The sequence below is a fragment of the Oikopleura dioica genome, chromosome 2, assembly GCF_907165135.1.
Source record: "Oikopleura dioica chromosome 2, OKI2018_I68_1.0, whole genome shotgun sequence".
Lineage (NCBI taxonomy): Eukaryota > Metazoa > Chordata > Appendicularia > Copelata > Oikopleuridae > Oikopleura > Oikopleura dioica.
In genome coordinates this window covers 9,625,905-9,642,884 of record NC_137292.1, presented here as the reverse complement: position 1 = coordinate 9,642,884, position 16,980 = coordinate 9,625,905, and the positions used below count along the sequence as shown (strand labels likewise).

At 41.9% G+C, this 16,980-nt stretch overlaps 4 protein-coding genes and 1 long non-coding RNA gene across 5 annotated transcripts; 3 read left to right on the top strand and 2 right to left on the bottom strand.

Moving 5' to 3' along the window:
* Positions 1-4,904: 4,904 nt before the first annotated feature.
* Positions 4,905-6,356, bottom strand: LOC145699260 (uncharacterized). Its single transcript, XR_014133992.1, has 3 exons — positions 5,812-6,356; positions 5,339-5,436; positions 4,905-5,294 (listed from the first exon to the last, which is right to left on the bottom strand). It is a non-coding gene; the product is annotated as an uncharacterized LOC145699260 (long non-coding RNA).
* Positions 6,357-7,497: 1,141 nt separating this feature from the next.
* Positions 7,498-10,477, top strand: LOC145696873 (uncharacterized). The gene is made up of 7 exons (XM_081773978.1): positions 7,498-7,669; positions 7,725-8,125; positions 8,168-8,573; positions 8,615-8,684; positions 8,728-9,907; positions 9,951-10,206; positions 10,251-10,477. Exons 1-7 carry the CDS (start codon positions 7,586-7,588, stop codon positions 10,341-10,343), a joined length of 2,490 nt encoding a protein of 829 aa, XP_081630104.1. The 5' UTR covers positions 7,498-7,585; the 3' UTR covers positions 10,344-10,477.
* An 892-nt stretch (positions 10,478-11,369) lies between these two features.
* On the top strand, positions 11,370-12,497 carry LOC145699599 (uncharacterized). The gene is made up of 5 exons (XM_081776876.1): positions 11,370-11,454; positions 11,690-11,740; positions 11,784-12,174; positions 12,220-12,338; positions 12,385-12,497. The coding sequence occupies exons 1-5, from the start codon at positions 11,424-11,426 to the stop codon at positions 12,453-12,455; spliced, it is 663 nt and encodes a 220-aa protein (XP_081633002.1). The 5' UTR covers positions 11,370-11,423; the 3' UTR covers positions 12,456-12,497.
* Positions 12,498-13,714: 1,217 nt separating this feature from the next.
* LOC145698874 (noelin-3-like) lies at positions 13,715-16,114 on the top strand. Its single transcript, XM_081776107.1, has 8 exons — positions 13,715-13,863; positions 14,043-14,422; positions 14,495-14,650; positions 15,293-15,359; positions 15,405-15,495; positions 15,570-15,688; positions 15,730-15,863; positions 15,921-16,114. The coding sequence occupies exons 1-8, from the start codon at positions 13,761-13,763 to the stop codon at positions 16,104-16,106; spliced, it is 1,236 nt and encodes a 411-aa protein (XP_081632233.1). The 5' UTR covers positions 13,715-13,760; the 3' UTR covers positions 16,107-16,114.
* Positions 16,115-16,175: 61 nt separating this feature from the next.
* On the bottom strand, positions 16,176-16,929 carry LOC145699080 (uncharacterized). Its single transcript, XM_081776328.1, has 3 exons — positions 16,697-16,929; positions 16,486-16,621; positions 16,176-16,441 (listed from the first exon to the last, which is right to left on the bottom strand). The coding sequence occupies exons 1-3, from the start codon at positions 16,893-16,895 to the stop codon at positions 16,255-16,257; spliced, it is 522 nt and encodes a 173-aa protein (XP_081632454.1). The 5' UTR covers positions 16,896-16,929; the 3' UTR covers positions 16,176-16,254.
* Positions 16,930-16,980: the final 51 nt, after the last annotated feature.

Sequence of the window (16,980 nt, the reverse complement as noted above, 5' to 3'; positions counted from 1 at the left end):
CCTCAACAGGACCTTCCACATCCGTCCATACGCACACTCCTCTTCCATGGCCCTTAAACCATGAGCCATTCTCACTTTCTGTCGTAACAATAAGTAGGGTCCGTACACAAAAATTAAGTACCCGAAATACTAATCCAATCGTTTTTATTTTTTAATATGTTTTTGAGGTAGTTCAAATAAGCATTTTTGCTTTTTGACTCTCTCTAAAATGAAAGGGTTGAAAAATATAAAGGGTCAAAGATGGTGATTTTTGTGTTCACCAGGTTGTATTCCGATTTCAAAAAATAAATTATACTGAGATGACCGGCGGGACAAGCTTATTCCAATTCCCTTTAAAAAGTTTGAAAACCTCATGCTTCTGTCCGAAATTTACAAAAACTGCAAATTTTGCCGATATTTTGAATGCAGCGCGTGGCGCGCGATCACGCAGGGGAGCGCATGATACGGGGTGAGCACGCAAAGCGCCAGCGTAAAGGGTAAAATAGATTTTTTCAAATTTGCAAAACTAAGCGTTAGTCTACCAAAATAATCGATAAAAATGCTCAAGCAAGATTTTAATTGATAATTGAAATTAAAAATAATGACGATTTTCATAACTTAAAAAAAACCATAATTAAAATAAAAACGAGGATAATTTGAGTTTTAAAAGCGATGGGTGTGGGTGGGGTTGGGGACAGAACTGAGATTGATCAACTCAGAGTTCCCGGCCTTTGTCAAGCCCCTTAAATTTAAAAATCAAGGAATGGGGCTGAGACGGCCCGAAGGGCCGTCAAGCCCCTTAAATTTAAAAATCAAGGAATGGGGCTGAGACGGCCCGAAGGGCCGTCAAGCCCTTAAATTTAAAAATCAAGGAATGGGGCTGAGACGGCCCGAAGGGCCGTCAAGCCCTTAAATTTAAAAATCAAGGAATGGGGCTGAGACGGCCCGAAGGGCCGTCAAGCCCCTTAAATTTAAAAATCAAGGAATGGGGCTGAGACGGCCCGAAGGGCCGTCAAGCCCTTAAATTTAAAAATCAAGGAATGGGGCTGAGACGGCCCGAAGGGCCGTCAAGCCCCTTAAATTTAAAAATCAAGGAATGGGGCTGAGACGGCCCGAAGGGCCGTCAAGCCCTTAAATTTAAAAATCAAGGAATGGGGCTGAGACGGCCCGAAGGGCCGTCAAGCCCCTTAAATTTAAAAATCAAGGAATGGGGCTGAGACGGCCCGAAGGGCCGTCAAGCCCCTTAAATTTAAAAATCAAGGAATGGGGCTGAGACGGCCCGAAGGGCCGTCAAGCCCCTTAAATTTAAAAATCAAGGAATGGGGCTGAGACGGCCCGAAGGGCCGTCAAGCCCCTTAAATTTAAAAATCAAGGAATGGGGCTGAGACGGCCCGAAGGGCCGTCAAGCCCTTAAATTTAAAAATCAAGGAATGGGGCTGAGACGGCCCGAAGGGCCGTCAAGCCCCTTAAATTTAAAAATCAAGGAATGGGGCTGAGACGGCCCGAAGGGCCGTCAAGCCCCTTAAATTTAAAAATCAAGGAATGGGGCTGAGACGGCCCGAAGGGCCGTCAAGCCCCTTAAATTTAAAAATCAAGGAATGGGGCTGAGACGGCCCGAAGGGCCGTCAAGCCCCTTAAATTTAAAAATCAAGGAATGGGGCTGAGACGGCCCGAAGGGCCGTCAAGCCCCTTAAATTTAAAAATCAAGGAATGGGGCTGAGACGGCCCGAAGGGCCGTCAAGCCCTTAAATTTAAAAATCAAGGAATGGGGCTGAGACGGCCCGAAGGGCCGTCAAGCCCTTAAATTTAAAAATCAAGGAATGGGGCTGAGACGGCCCGAAGGGCCGTCAAGCCCCTTAAATTTAAAAATCAAGGAATGGGGCTGAGACGGCCCGAAGGGCCGTCAAGCCCTTAAATTTAAAAATCAAGGAATGGGGCTGAGACGGCCCGAAGGGCCGTCAAGCCCCTTAAATTTAAAAATCAAGGAATGGGGCTGAGACGGCCCGAAGGGCCGTCAAGCCCCTTAAATTTAAAAATCAAGGAATGGGGCTGAGACGGCCCGAAGGGCCGTCAAGCCCTTAAATTTAAAAATCAAGGAATGGGGCTGAGACGGCCCGAAGGGCCGTCAAGCCCTTAAATTTAAAAATCAAGGAATGGGGCTGAGACGGCCCGAAGGGCCGTCAAGCCCCTTAAATTTAAAAATCAAGGAATGGGGCTGAGACGGCCCGAAGGGCCGTCAAGCCCTTAAATTTAAAAATCAAGGAATGGGGCTGAGACGGCCCGAAGGGCCGTCAAGCCCCTTAAATTTAAAAATCAAGGAATGGGGCTGAGACGGCCCGAAGGGCCGTCAAGCCCCTTAAATTTAAAAATCAAGGAATGGGGCTGAGACGGCCCGAAGGGCCGTCAAGCCCCTTAAATTTAAAAATCAAGGAATGGGGCTGAGACGGCCCGAAGGGCCGTCAAGCCCTTAAATTTAAAAATCAAGGAATGGGGCTGAGACGGCCCGAAGGGCCGTCAAGCCCCTTAAATTTAAAAATCAAGGAATGGGGCTGAGACGGCCCGAAGGGCCGTCAAGCCCTTAAATTTAAAAATCAAGGAATGGGGCTGAGACGGCCCGAAGGGCCGTCAAGCCCCTTAAATTTAAAAATCAAGGAATGGGGCTGAGACGGCCCGAAGGGCCGTCAAGCCCCTTAAATTTAAAAATCAAGGAATGGGGCTGAGACGGCCCGAAGGGCCGTCAAGCCCCTTAAATTTAAAAATCAAGGAATGGGGCTGAGACGGCCCGAAGGGCCGTCAAGCCCCTTAAATTTAAAAATCAAGGAATGGGGCTGAGACGGCCCGAAGGGCCGTCAAGCCCTTAAATTTAAAAATCAAGGAATGGCGCTGAGACGGCCCGAAGGGCCGTCAAGCCCCTTAAATTTAAAAATCAAGGAATGGGGCTGAGACGGCCCGAAGGGCCGTCAAGCCCCTTAAATTTAAAAATCAAGGAATGGGGCTGAGACGGCCCGAAGGGCCGTCAAGCCCTTAAATTTAAAAATCAAGGAATGGGGCTGAGACGGCCCGAAGGGCCGTCAAGCCCCTTAAATTTAAAAATCAAGGAATGGGGCTGAGACGGCCCGAAGGGCCGTCAAGCCCCTTAAATTTAAAAATCAAGGAATGGGGCTGAGACGGCCCGAAGGGCCGTCAAGCCCTTAAATTTAAAAATCAAGGAATGGGGCTGAGACGGCCCGAAGGGCCGTCAAGCCCCTTAAATTTAAAAATCAAGGAATGGGGCTGAGACGGCCCGAAGGGCCGTCAAGCCCCTTAAATTTAAAAATCAAGGAATGGGGCTGAGACGGCCCGAAGGGCCGTCAAGCCCTTAAATTTAAAAATCAAGGAATGGGGCTGAGACGGCCCGAAGGGCCGTCAAGCCCTTAAATTTAAAAATCAAGGAATGGGGCTTAGACGGCCCGAAGGGCCGTCAAGCCCCTTAAATTTAAAAATCAAGGAATGGGGCTGAGACGGCCCGAAGGGCCGTCAAGCCCCTTAAATTTAAAAATCAAGGAATGGGGCTGAGACGGCCCGAAGGGCCGTCAAGCCCCTTAAATTTAAAAATCAAGGAATGGGGCTGAGACGGCCCGAAGGGTCGTCAAGCCCCCTTAATTTAAAAATCAAGGAATGGGGCTCGAAGGATTGTTTATTTATTCTATTGATATTATTATTCATTAATTATTAATGAGCTTTTTATTAAATTTTGAATTTTTTTTAATAAAAATGTTTTGTTATTTATAAAAATATAAAATTTATCTGTTATTACTTATTTTAGAAGAAAAAAGTTTATTTTTATTATAATATAATTTTTTATGAAAATTGAATTTTTTTCTTTTTGCGTCTCTGCGCTGCGGCCACCCTACGACTTCCAAATAAGGAAAGTGACGCATCGCGCGCGCTGCGCAGCGCAAGAAGGCCAGATTTTGACCTTCTTCCTTTAATTTGAGGATGTTGTAGAAGCTTTTCAAACTTTTTTATTGAAGAATAAAATTAAAATCGCCATCGATAAATCTTCTCATGTTGTTTAATTTTCTGAAATTTTAATACAACAGTGTTTTTCAGGCTTTTTAAGCGCTTATCTCATCAACCCTTTTTGAATTTTCAATTTAATTCTGTTTTTACAATCCACAAAGGCATATTAATAACCACTAAAACTTTCAAAGGATTTGCTTTTGTAACAAAAAAGTTAGAATTTTTGTGTACGGACCCTAACAATAAGTCATCGTCGGTTACCGATTGCATTCAGTACATCTTGGCTTTCAAAAGAAATGGCGATTTATATAGCTTTTCCTGAGAAGCTCACTAGTTTTATCTAGAAAGAATTTATTTTCGCCGTCAAAAAATTAACGGAAGTAATGTTTACCAATAATTTCTCTAGACAAAAGGAGCTTCTCAGGTAAAAAATTGCAATTTTCTCTCTGAGAAGCCCGTTCACCTCTAGAAAAACACCATTATTCACTGCTAAGAAAACCTGCTCTAAGACTGTAATCTGCATCCGTCCAGTTGAAATGAGATTGATTTCACTTCCGCGAAAAACGCGTGAAAACGCTCCTCCAATGCCAAAAACAACGATTCAATTTTTTCCTGCTTGTTTCAATTTGTCGCTGCGGCTGCGCGAATAATCTTGCCGTTATATTTTTCAGAGTCGACTTTAATGCTTACAAATGTCTTTATTCACAGGTTATTGAGGTGGAAGTGATGATTTAGTAAGGTAGATTTGCGCGTTTTAGACATTGATTGCGCATTCTTAGGATGTCCTTCAGTAAGTGGTTGTTTCGGTCTTGCCAGGCATTGAATCGTCGGCAGCCAGAGAAGATTTCTTTTGCGAAAAAGTCCCTTTCGCGGATATTTAACTATATTTTTCTATGAAAAAAAAAACATTTTTGTGACTCATTTATCGTCGTTTCCAAAATCAAATTTTTGGAGATTGAACAATAATTACACTCATAATTGCCACACAAGCTGTCATCATTATAAGACACTTATATCCGTTCCTTGACAATCCTTCGCAAATTTCGCCTAATTTCACAGATAGCTGTGGCTTTGGTGGTTTACAGAGTGGATCTCTAATTCCAAGAAATTTACGATTTTGGAAACCAAGTCTTGGCGATCTTTCTCTTCTGCGCTTGCTCGATCAATTTGGCAAAGTACCTATCTGTAAACATATTTTGGCCTCTATTATACCTTTTTGGGGGAGCATAGGAAGAATCTTCTTGAAGGCGGCAATTTTCGTTTTGAAGATGGAAGAGCGCGTTTTTGAAGTTCTTCTCCATCCTCCATTTATACTTCAAACCATTTTTGATGTGAAATAATTACGAATCGACGCTACCTTTCCTATCTTCCTCAACGGCGGATTACAGTCCATCACCTGTTCCATGTAGACAAAGCATTTTCGCAAAGCCCTCTCGCTTTCTGCTACTATTTTATCTAAGAGTAACAGTAAGGAATTATAGAAAATCTCCTTAAATATGTCATTAATCTTTCTGATTTTGAAGAATATTGAAAATTTATTAATAATAGGAAGATGCAAAGTTTGAAAAATAAACACTTTGAAGCGCTTCGTTCAAAAAAGCAGTCTTTGCAAGAACATGCTGATAATTTGAATTTTCTCTAGATGGAATACGGCGCTTCTCGGGCGCTCATATATAAACAACGCTAGAACCTCAGCGTATTACTAAGTTGCATCAGTGCTCCTACATTTAGTCCGACATGAATCGAGACATTCAAAATTAGCAAATGCTTGCTAATCAATTCCAATTTGCCCTTTTTAGGGCAATAAGATTTTCTTGTGATGGTACTTACCATTATCTGCATATATCAGTTGCGCACTGCTTCTCAAGATATTTACGACTACCAGCAACAAGCAATTCATTTTAAAAATTTCGATATATTTTAAGTGTATCCTTAAAATTTCGCTCAAAGGTTTTAATGATGCTCAATAAAGACGACGCTGGCCTTTTCAATGCATGTTCCGGTGGATTAGCCGCGCGAGGTGGTGGCGTGCAAGTGACAGCCGAGGAGATAAATTCAGCCTTTTCGCTCTTTAACTTTTGTATGGGTTTCTTCTTGTATGGGTCGATTTGTCCGCAGTGATGGGGAATCAACGACTGTTTTTTCTGTTGTACTTGCAGACGATTGATTGTCCGAATCGGCGAAAATGCAGCCCTAAAAAGGGCTGGAATGTGGAAGAGATGATGATTTGATTGATGATTGACGCGATATTTTCCATTGACTAGCATCTCGGTTCGCATTTCAGACTCGGGCTGTATTTGTTCGGGAGAGACTGTTGGTTGAGAAAACGAATTCCTATCATTGGAGTTGCCTTTACCGTTCTTTTCTGTTTTGCTGAGAAACTCGGTGTGAACTAGAGAATTTTTTTATTTAATCTTATTTCGAATAGCTCATGCATTGGAAAATCTTCTCTAGATGGGCTAGAGCTTCCCAGGTGCAAAAAACATGCAATTTTCTCCTGGGAAACTCGAGCACATCTAGAGATCGTAATGATTTTCAGTTATGAAACTTGCTGGTTCTTGGTTGTTCGTCAGAGGCTTCGCTAGCTCGTTCCGGGTACACTTATAGGTTACGGCAGCCTGGTACATCAGTCCATTGTCCGACGCAAATTTCATGGACAACCATTCTTCACGGAAAATTCAAGTATGAACTTTTGATGGAACGATTGTTTAGGGTCTTTGGAACGCGAAAGAAATTCAGAAATTTCAGATGACATTTTAAAATTTTTGCTGATTAGAGCTTTTTGCTTTTCAGCTAGCTGGCTTGTAAGAAACTGAAGCAAGACTCTCTAAGTGTTCATGATTAACAGGCTCGTAATGAGCTTTGTTAAATTTCATTGTTCAGAGAAAATGAACATCTTTGTGGACGATGCCGCTAATGACTCGAGCCGGCTAATGTGGCAATAAGTCAAAATTAAGTTAAAAAGAAAATTTACATTGAAAACTCATCAACACCCCAAACCCTGACATAAGTTATCATTAGTCTTAATTGCAAAAATTTTTAATTGCGAAAATTTGAAAATTGCAAAAGTTCACACCTCAACTTGAATGAAGGACACGAAAGCTGGTGGCTTCGCTTTTGGTTTTACTGAATTTTAAAACTGTCAACTGTGATCACGAAAGAGCCATAGGATTACGGTATTTGAAATACCGTATTTCTTACATTGCTTTGAAACACCTTCGAATTGAAAAGAAAGGACCAGTTTAGAGAATTTTCTGGCAGTCTATTTACTAATTATTAATTTATGAACATATTGACTCTATTCATTAATATATAATTAATAAATGATATTTGACTACGCAAAAGACCGAAATATGGTCCCTAACTGCCAGAAAATTCTCAACGCTAATTGTTTCTTTTCAATTCGAAGGTATTTCAAAGCCATGTAAGAAAATTCGCGGCTGTACTTCACATTGAAGGAAAAGAGCCTAAAGCGTCCGAATTTCATTCATTTCGAACAAGAGACCAGCGCGCGCTCTGATTGGCTCGCTTCTCTCCAGGCTCGAGTGCGAATTTTCCTTTTTTTCTGCCTTCACTGCCCGATAAAACTAAAAAAGAGGAATCGATGAGAGAATCGAAAAGATCGGACAAAGCTGTGCTTAAATATCTGCTTGATGAGGAGTTTAAGGAGGCGGCTAAGGCTTTTTGCGTAAGTTTCGTGTATTTTCTGAAAAAAGTCTTTCATTTTCGCAAAATTTATTTAGAAAGAAACCGGTTTGAAAAAGAAAGATGCAAAGGATGCTATTTCTTTGGAACGACTTATCAGCGAACAGGCGGAAGAGAAAAAGGATTCCGGATGCGAAGAAAGTCTCAGTTCTTCTGAAGCAGAGCTTCCCGCAAACGAAAACCTGAACGCCCTTGCGAAGCCAATTATCAAGCGCGCCCCTAAAGACAGCTCTTCAGACGATTCCAGCGATGAGGAAGCCCTACCGAAACCGAAGTCCGCTGCTATCGCAAACCGAAAAAAGACTCCTTTCAAGAAGAACAAGCCTGCGAGCAGCTCGAGTTCCGACTCTAGCTCCGACGAGGAGGAAGCACCAAAGCTTCAGAAGGCAAAGGCGAAGACCGCAGTCAAGAAACCTGCTTCTTCTGATTCGTCTTCCAGGTACAATTTCTTCTATATAACAGTTTCTAATTTCATATTCAGTGATGAGGAGCCAGTACCAAAAGTTACACCAAAGAAAAAGGCCCCACAGAAGCCGGCAAGCAGCTCGAGCGATGATTCTAGCGAAGATGAAGCGCCGCCGAAGGCAACTCCCAAGAAGGTTGCCCCGCCGAAGCCTGCTGATTCCTCGAGCGACGATTCCAGCGAAGACGAAGCTCCCGCCAAGGTTACTAAGAAAGTTGCTGCAAAGAAGGAGTCTTCCTCAAGCGACAGCTCGAGCGAAGACGAAGCTCCAAAGAAGGTAGTTGCGAAGAAGACTGTTGTCAGAAAATCGCTCGGAAAACCGCCTGCATCATCGTCTGATAGTAGCTCGGAAGATGAAGCTCCAGCTAAGACTCCCGCTAAAGCCAAGTTTGCAGCTGTCCCTCCTCCAGATTTCGGAACACCGGTAGGTCTTTCATCGCTGAAAAGACGTTAACGGCGATTTAGATCGTCAAAAGCACTCCATCAGTGAAGAAATCGAACATCAAGACTCCTGGAAAGACCACACCCGGAAATGGTAAGAAAAGAAGGGTTTAATACCCGAATCAACGTTTCTTTAGTGTCGTTTGGTGGAGTCCAGGAAAAGTTATTCACGAAGGCGAACGAAAGCTCATCCGACGACTCATCAGACGAAGAACCACCCAAGGTGGTGAAAAAGACTGTCACACCTGTGAAGAAGGCAGCGAAGAAAGAATCGTCTTCCGATGACTCGTCGTCCGATGAGGAGCCTCCTAAAGTTGTTAAAAAGCCAGCAACGCCAGCCAAGAAGGTTGTAAAGAAGGATTCTTCTTCCGATGATTCTTCCTCCGACGAAGAACCGGCGAAAAAAGTTGTGGTAAAGCCGGCAACGCCTAAGAAGGCTGCGAAGAAAGACTCATCATCCGATTCGTCATCTGATGAAGAACCACCGAAAGTTGCTAAAAAAGTATCGACTCCAGCGAAAAAAATTGTGAAGAAAGACAGCTCTTCGTCGGACAGCTCCTCGTCTGACGAAGAACCGCCAAAGGTGGTCAAGAAAGCTGCAACGCCTGTGAAGAAAGTTGTGAAGAAGGCTTGTTCTTCTTCCGAATCATCTTCTGACGAAGAGCCTCCTAAAGTCGCAAAGAAAGCGGCGACTCCGGCGAAGAAAGTGCCAAAGAAGGAAAGCTCATCGGATTCGTCTTCGGATGACGAGCCACCTAAGGTTGTAAACAAAGTGGCCACTCCAGCTAAAAAGGTTACGAAGAAGGATAGCTCTTCTTCAGACTCCTCTTCAGATGAAGAACCGCCGAAGGTTGCGAAAAAACCAGCGACTCATGTCAAGAAAGTTTCAAAGAAAGAGAGCTCTTCGGAATCGTCTTCTGATGAAGAGCCTGCAAAGGTTGTGAAGAAAGCAGTTACTCCGGCGAAGAAGGTGGCGAAAAAAGAATCTTCTTCTGATGATTCCTCGTCCGACGAAGAGCCCCCAAAAGTGGTGAAAAAAGTTGCCACGCCAAAGAAAGTGACGAAGAAAGAATCTTCCTCGGACTCCTCATCCGATGAAGAGCCGCCGAAAGTTGTGAAGAAGGCTACTCCAGCGAAGAAAGCAATCAAGAAACCCGCTTCTTCATCAGATTCTTCGTCAGACGAAGAGCCACCGAAGGTCACCAAGAAACCAGCCACTCCCGCGAAAAAGGTGAAGAAGGAAGAAAGCTCGTCTGACAGCTCTAGCGATGAGGAACCCGTGAAAGTCAAGGTCGAGCCTCCTAAAAAAGCAGCAAGGTAAATGATAATTCCAAAGGTGACTCTTTTTCATTTACTCTAGCGGGCAAAAACGACGAAGAGAGGAGTCTCCCGATGAGGAGCAAATGGCTGTTACTCCGTCCAAGCCGCGAAATGCCAAGCGAAAGCGCCAGAGCTCTCCATTTAGACGAGTTCGAACAGAAGAAATTGAACTCTTCACTTGCAAGGGCGGCAAACAGCTTGACGACCGAATGGCTGTGGACGTCCAAGGAGGCGTTGTTGGTTGGGGAAAGAAGGCCCACGAACAGCTGAAGACAGTCAAGGGAAAGAAATTTACGGTAATTTTGAAATAAAAGTTCTCAGCTAATATTGTATTTTGTAGCACGAGAAAAACAAGAAGAAAAGAGGAAGCTATTCCGGAGGTCAGATCAACACCTCAGTCAACTCGATTAAATTCGACGACGACATCTGGTAATAACTTCCTGCTCCGACTCTAGACTATCTAAAATAATTGGCTACTGAATAGAAATGAAACATACCGTTTTACTGTACATACTGTAAGTTTCATAGCGAAAGAAACTGAACGATCCCCAATAAATGCTTACAAAAACTCAGGTATATCTCAGAGATGCATCTTCGTGTATTTCTGATATTATGTTCCTCTAATTTGCATTTTCCAAATTGACCGAACAGGATCAAAGTGAACACAAGACTGATACGATCCTTGATAGAGTCATCGAACGGCCGAATTGTCTGTGCCTTCCAAATAGATATCTTGACAGTAATCGGATGGGAATATGAAGAAATCTCTCGTTATATTTGCACTCGTTATTCTTCGTTCTCCTAAATATCTGTAAGTCACCGCGAAACCTATTCTTTTTCGTGGCTGAGAAGTGTGATCGTCAGAGACTTTCTTTTTTTATCGGTAGGAAAATGATGTACCCCTAAAAGTTTCAAAACAGTAACAGCATTTTTTGTTTACAAAGATTCTCGCCTTTTATGTTAGTTTTTATTTTCTGACGTTTTGAAGGTGCGCTAAGTACTCCTGACAAAATGATTCCGTTCTTATGGAAAATTCTATGACCAGTTTTAGCTCAACTAAGTTTTTAAATTAGTTAGAAGAAAATGAGTAATAAGGACAAGGTCGTCTTTGAACGAATTTTTGCTAATTACACGTTGATAATTTGAGCTAATAAGCTGGATATAATTATCAACAATTTTTTAAATAATGAAGATTAAATTGACCCGTTTTTTGGGTAGCATCTTAGGCGAGCATTTTTCCTTGAAATTTGAGTGAACTTCAAGATGCTTGACACCTTCTTCTGGCAATGAGTTGGATATTTACGAGGCCTTATGAAAAAAGTAGGGAGTGCGTGTGTTTGGCTAGGGACTAAGTTGACGACTACCGTATCGTCGTTTAGCGGGGCTATCTGCAGATGCTCTATTTACCGTGCACAGTGTGTGCCCAAACATGTTTCTTGCGCATAGCTCCCAGATTGAGTTCCTAAGCACCTTCTTACCGTAATATCTGATCGTCAAAGTATTAGCAAGAGATATGTCGAAAACAGCAAAAAGAATCCCTCTAGGTAATCACTAGTCAAAATCTGCGTCGCCGTTTTCAACCATCAATTTACAAATTGCTTCATTTCTCAATGTTTATTGCGTCAATTCAATCTTTTATGAGATAAAAAATAATTATTCACGAGAATAAGTTCTACTAACGTATATGTTAAATCATCGAATATTCTTTTTACAAAAGACTTTTATGTAAGGCGGATTAATAGCATGAGGTTTCCGTTAAAATATTGATAAAAATTTCAGCTTTTCGACCCTCGAAAGGGACTATTTCAAAAAACCGAAATGCCAAAACAGGTAAATACTGTCTAATGAAAAATAGAGTAAATGATTGTTGAAGAATTCGAAAAAGAATTGAAGCTACTGGAACGTGGGAGAGATCATTTTTTGAATAAATACAATCACAACAGACAGGTCCAGCTGAATTCGTTGGAGAGCAACTTCAAACTTCAGCAGACTTTGCACGTGCAGAAGCACAAAAAGTACAGGGGAGAGGCTCCTTTGAATACCTTCAAGGATCACATTCAACTTCGCAAGTTTGACATGCGAAAAATGGAATTCACAGAGGACAAGACCGACGATTTCCAGAAGCTTTTTGAAGCTGCGAAGAAAGAAAAAAGCTCGACGACCGTCATCAACCGAAAGAAAAGATACAACGAGTTCAAAGAATTCAGGATCTCAAGAAAGTTCCTTCAACCTCCGCCCATGCCCGTTGCCCTCTACATTGCTAGGTTCTTCAGTGATGGTCTTCGCTCAGGCGTAAAAATTTAATTCAGAGGAGATGGTAGAACAGATGTGACGTTTTCGGAGCAGAATTATATCAAAAATAGACTCAGAATAAGAAGCGCAGCAATCCGTGAAACCTCGCGAGAAAAGTACTTTGCCGCGCATAAAGGTACCAAGACAACTACCGTATGTCTACACCAATTATCTAATTTTAGCCTACCTCGACGATTTCAGCCAGAAACGAAAGCTAGAACGATCAAAGTCTATTTGCATCCCTGGCCTGTGAACTTTTGAAATAATGACTGGATTTCCGTGTTTCCGCGTTTCTGCAGAATAAACAGAAAATGTCAATTTGCGATTGCGAGACCACTTGAGTTTCAGAATTGATTGATAACTTGAAGCTGCTATCTCCTATCGGAATGATATGGTCAGAATTGGACAAGTTCTTCATACTGTATTTGATTCCTGATTGATAGATGCAAGAATGCAAAAGTAATGGACTAACGGCAATAATCAAACAGTTTATTTCTCAGTTAATTGACAAAATATTTGGCTTCTCGTAGCAGGTGAACTTGAACTTGATAGCGCTTCATTTTATTCTCTCATTTTCATTATTTTCGCGGATCTGTACTCTATAATATTATAGAATTCGCCCTGCGGCCGTTCTACCGGGATGCAAATTCGCCCAATAACCACTGGAAAATAAACCCTTTTTTACAATTTTACACTACAGTTGAACACTCAAGACGAAACCTAAAGAGAGAACAGTTAACTTGGCCGGATCAAATTCACGTCGCAATTTTGGGAAGTTTGAATTGATTATGAGCGGGCGGTAATATGCGGAACGCGAGCGGTTCCACTCTTGCTTACAGGTAATGTTCAAAAATCAACCGCAGGCCGGACAAGCCGAAACTTGCAACGGCTCGCTAACGGGTTAACTTGCGATTTGCCACTTCCACAAAATTTTCGCGAAATCGGACATTGCTTCTGTCGCGTCTTGAATCGCTTTTAACAAAATGCCCAGAAAATTTCGTTTTACACTTTCTTTCACGAGAAATTGATTCATGACTGGACAAGGTTTCTTTTTGAAAGAACGGGAAATAGAGAAAAAATTGAGGGTGAATGCTCAAAAAACGTGCGAAAAATGTGATTTTTAGCTTGCTGGTTATTGGACTTGGAATTCTAGGGTTTATTATTCACGAACAGAAGGATGACTTACGAGTCATTCATACGATTGCTGCAGTAACTAAGGAATGGATTTGACAGATTTATTTTCTACTCAAAGAGGAGTGGGAAACTAATACAGGTTTCGAATCATTTTATGGAATGATAGATATTTTTTCTTGCCGTTTTTATATGCACAAACAAGCAGCTGTAACATAGGCGGGGAGAAAGTTGCGTGACGGTAGATTGAAAAAGATTTGATCGTATCATCAACTTGACCCGTAAAATTCTAATAAATAATATCGATTGTAATGTACTTTGGTCTCTAATGAACAGTAAATCCGCTGAGTCTCCTGTTTTGACAACTAAGAGTTCGTTTTCGATCAAGTTATTTTAACGAAAAATAATCGCGATAATAAGTGCCATTATGATCAATCCAACAAAGGAGCTAGAAAACAACCAAAACCAACTTGTGAAGCAATATGATCAGCTCATTGAAGTCGCCAACAAAATCGCACTCAATGTCGAAGGTACATTCATTTCAATAGCTAAAAATGTGCTCATTTTTATAGTCTTATTGAGCTTCTGATTGAAAGTGCTTTTATGGGAAATTAATAACAATGATTGTAGACAATCTCAGCCAAGCTTTTGTGTAGTACTTTAGTTGTAGATTCATATCTTGAAAATAGAATAATTATATATGCCTCAGAGGATCACAATATCATCACCGACAGCCACGAGTACCTCCACCGTAAAAACGTACGGATACGTGGATTGCCAGAAATAGAAGGCCGAGCATTGATAGACATGTTCCGTGAGCTGGTGACGAAAAAACTCGGACTTGTGTTGGAAGACATGGACATTGACCTGGCTCAATGGGCTGGGCCCAGTCTTCAGGATGGCACGCGCCCAGCAGTGGTCACTTTTGCCCAATATGCGATGAAGAACAAAGTCCTGGAGAAGGCGCGGCTCAAGCTCAGGGATAGTCCGTATGTTTTGTTTGAAGATCTTTTCGTTGGCAATGGCGAGAATTTGACCGAGTTAGCTCATCAAAGAGGCGTGGACGCCTGTTACAAACACATCTCAAAGGTACTTATATTTACTCTGTTTAACATTTTTTTACCCTCCATTCTGTGCCAGGTTAGTAAAAAATCTCTTAAGATTTCGGCTCCAAGTCTGCATAAAACATCCGGAATGCCTTTTGGTGCCTGGTTCAATGACATGGGTAACTCTACCGACAAGACAGTATTCTTTATGGACCACTATTTCAAAGAAAGAAACGTCAAATTCTTCAATTCGACCGATGACTTCACAAAGGTCCGTATTGAGAAGTATACCTCGTAGTTTTCTAATCGCAGACAAGCGGTCATATTCCAAAAGGCTTGATAGCACCTTCTACTTGATGCCAGCTCATCCAGGATCAAAAAGAGATCTGGAGGGGCTTTGGTGAATGTCTTTTAACCCGTTAACAGGCGCGAGGCCCTCTCAGGGCCTTTTGGCCTTCTGAGCGCTATAAAATGGTCGAGGCTGTGTTTTGCTTGAAAATTTTTAGATTTCTGAAAAATTCAATCGATTCTCAATACCTTGTTTTGATTCTGAATAAAAAAAGCATGGAATTCTGATCAGGAGAGGCGAAAGAAAAACTTCAGTCAGCGGAAAAAAGGGAAAGAGTAATTGAATTGGCCCGCCTTTTCCCTTTTTTCCCATTTTTCGAAACTAAGCGCCAAAAATGACATAACTTTGACCTCAATTTTCAACCCTTCAATGATTTAGAAAAACAACAAAACAATATTCAGATGAAAGAGCGGACGCTTTTGAATCATCTCGATTTCGTAGAAAGTAGTTTCCTTAGCCTTAGTTTTCATAAAATGACAAAACGTCCAAGGCCCTCAGAGGGCCTCGCGCTCGTTAACCCCTAATACCGAGCGCCCAGTTAACGGGTTAAGAACGCTGATTTAGGATAACTTTGCCGGCACCTTTTTGATCCCGCTTCGCTGGGCGGGTACTGGGCACGTCGCTTACAAAGGTACCAAAGTCTATTTATACTCAAGTTTGGAATTGATGAATTCAGGTTCATTGTACTTCACCAAATACAACACCACAACAATGTACCGTTACGACTGGGCGAACAGAAAGGTTCTAACAACCCGGGAGCTTTCAGGGTAAGAATCCGTTAGCCAAGTCAATCACTTGAAGTGATACAACAAGGCGATCAGTGCTAATCTTGCGCTTTTAGAGCTGGCTTCGCGAACCAAGCAGCATATCAGTGGCGCGGCAGTACGGATATCGATTTCGCCGTGGACGAAAATGGACTCTGGGTGATTTATGCAACTGAAGCCAACAATTGGAATATAGGTTGGCATCCTGTAATTATGACCGTCTAATTATTTACCTAGTCCTGTCAAAATTGAACGAGGAAACGCTCGAGATCAAAGAGACTTTCAACACAGGATGGAAAAAACAGTGGAGTGCGAATGCTTTCATGCTCTGCGGAACTCTTTATGTTTTGAAAAAATACGATGAAAAACAGGTCCGTTTTTTGATCTCCAGCTATTTTTGAAAATCCGATTTTTACGATTATTCTTAGACATATATTCACTACTCCTTCGACACCAAGTCTGGCCGTGCTTCACGCCCCATGATTCCATTTTCCAACAAGTTCGGTTGGAACGCATATCTAGCGTACAATCCACTAGAGCAACGGTTATACGCCTGGGACAATGGAAATCAAGTTACGTATGAAGTGACACTTGCGGACGAAACTTCAAAATAGTATATAAACTGTACCATATAATATGTATAGTATACTTAAAAATAAATATCAAACAGACAAATTTTTGTTATAAAAAGTATATTCAGTTTCTGAGAGATTGAGTTAGTTACAAAGCAGAAAAGGGAAAAAATAAATACGACGTATAAATTTACGATTCAATGCCCAGGCTTTCGAATTCTTGGTCCCACCATCGTTCGCATTTTCGCACCATTCGGTCCAGATTGAGTTTGCCATCGTGGCACTTGAGCTTCATTGCTTTCTTGCGAATTTTATCGTGCTTCGCTGATTTTCGCGCGAGGGGATTGTTTTTCATGCAACGCAAGTACATCACGTCTCTTGAGAAGAAAGTAATAAATTTTTATCTTTTATAGTAGCTTACCGATGTTCTTCATGATTCAGTGGTCGAGGGAATCGGCACTTTATGAGGGTAACTCCGACCTTTTTCGCTTCCTTGGCAAGGGAATTCATATCTTTATCAGTACAGCCGTTTTGTTTGAGAAAGTTTCGTGTACTCGCTGAAATTTATAAATAATTTTAATAATAGAAAAGAACAGCTTCGAGGAAGTAGATAAGAATGTCAAAATTCTTACCAGGGACGCCATTTTTATTTTTATGCGGTCGCTGAATCCCATACGGTTGGTTCGGTCGAAGCTGTATTCTTCCACAGATTCCTGATTTCGCTGTCAGTTCAGTTGGATACAAAGTCTTCTTCGGAGTCTCCTGTCTGGCCGCGGTGAGAATCTTCTGTCCCTCTGACAAAGTAAGAAGTGCAAGAGAAAAAAGTCTCATTTCTATAAACGAATCACGAGTTCGGTCAAGAAAAAAAGAAGGAAATCAGCAGATCGGGGAGAAAAGAGGGGCTTTTATACGAACC

Bases quoted from the DNA above. Each gene is read 5' to 3' on its own strand.
- LOC145699599 (XM_081776876.1), top strand. From the start codon at position 11,424: ATGTCGAAAACAGCAAAAAGAATCCCTCTAG. The intron at 11,455-11,689 runs GTAATCACTAGT...TAAAAATTTCAG, and splicing joins AGCAAAAAGAATCCCTCTAG to CTTTTCGACCCTCGAAAGGG. The intron at 12,175-12,219 runs GTTCTTCAGTGA...AATTTAATTCAG, and splicing joins GTTGCCCTCTACATTGCTAG to AGGAGATGGTAGAACAGATG.
- LOC145698874 (XM_081776107.1), top strand. From the start codon at position 13,761: ATGATCAATCCAACAAAGGAGCTAGAAAACAACCAAAACCAACTTGTG. The intron at 14,423-14,494 runs GTACTTATATTT...AAATCTCTTAAG, and splicing joins GTTACAAACACATCTCAAAG to ATTTCGGCTCCAAGTCTGCA. The intron at 15,360-15,404 runs GTACCAAAGTCT...TGATGAATTCAG, and splicing joins TGGGCACGTCGCTTACAAAG to GTTCATTGTACTTCACCAAA.
- LOC145696873 (XM_081773978.1), top strand. From the start codon at position 7,586: ATGAGAGAATCGAAAAGATCGGACAAAGCTGTGCTTAAATATCTGCTT. The intron at 8,574-8,614 runs GTAGGTCTTTCA...ACGGCGATTTAG, and splicing joins CTCCAGATTTCGGAACACCG to ATCGTCAAAAGCACTCCATC. The intron at 10,207-10,250 runs GTAATTTTGAAA...TGTATTTTGTAG, and splicing joins TCAAGGGAAAGAAATTTACG to CACGAGAAAAACAAGAAGAA.
- LOC145699080 (XM_081776328.1), bottom strand. From the start codon at position 16,895: ATGAGACTTTTTTCTCTTGCACTTCTTACTTTGTCAGAGGGACAGAAG. The intron at 16,622-16,696 runs GTAAGAATTTTG...TATAAATTTCAG, and splicing joins AAATAAAAATGGCGTCCCTG to CGAGTACACGAAACTTTCTC. The intron at 16,442-16,485 runs GTAAGCTACTAT...TTTCTTCTCAAG, and splicing joins CTGAATCATGAAGAACATCG to AGACGTGATGTACTTGCGTT.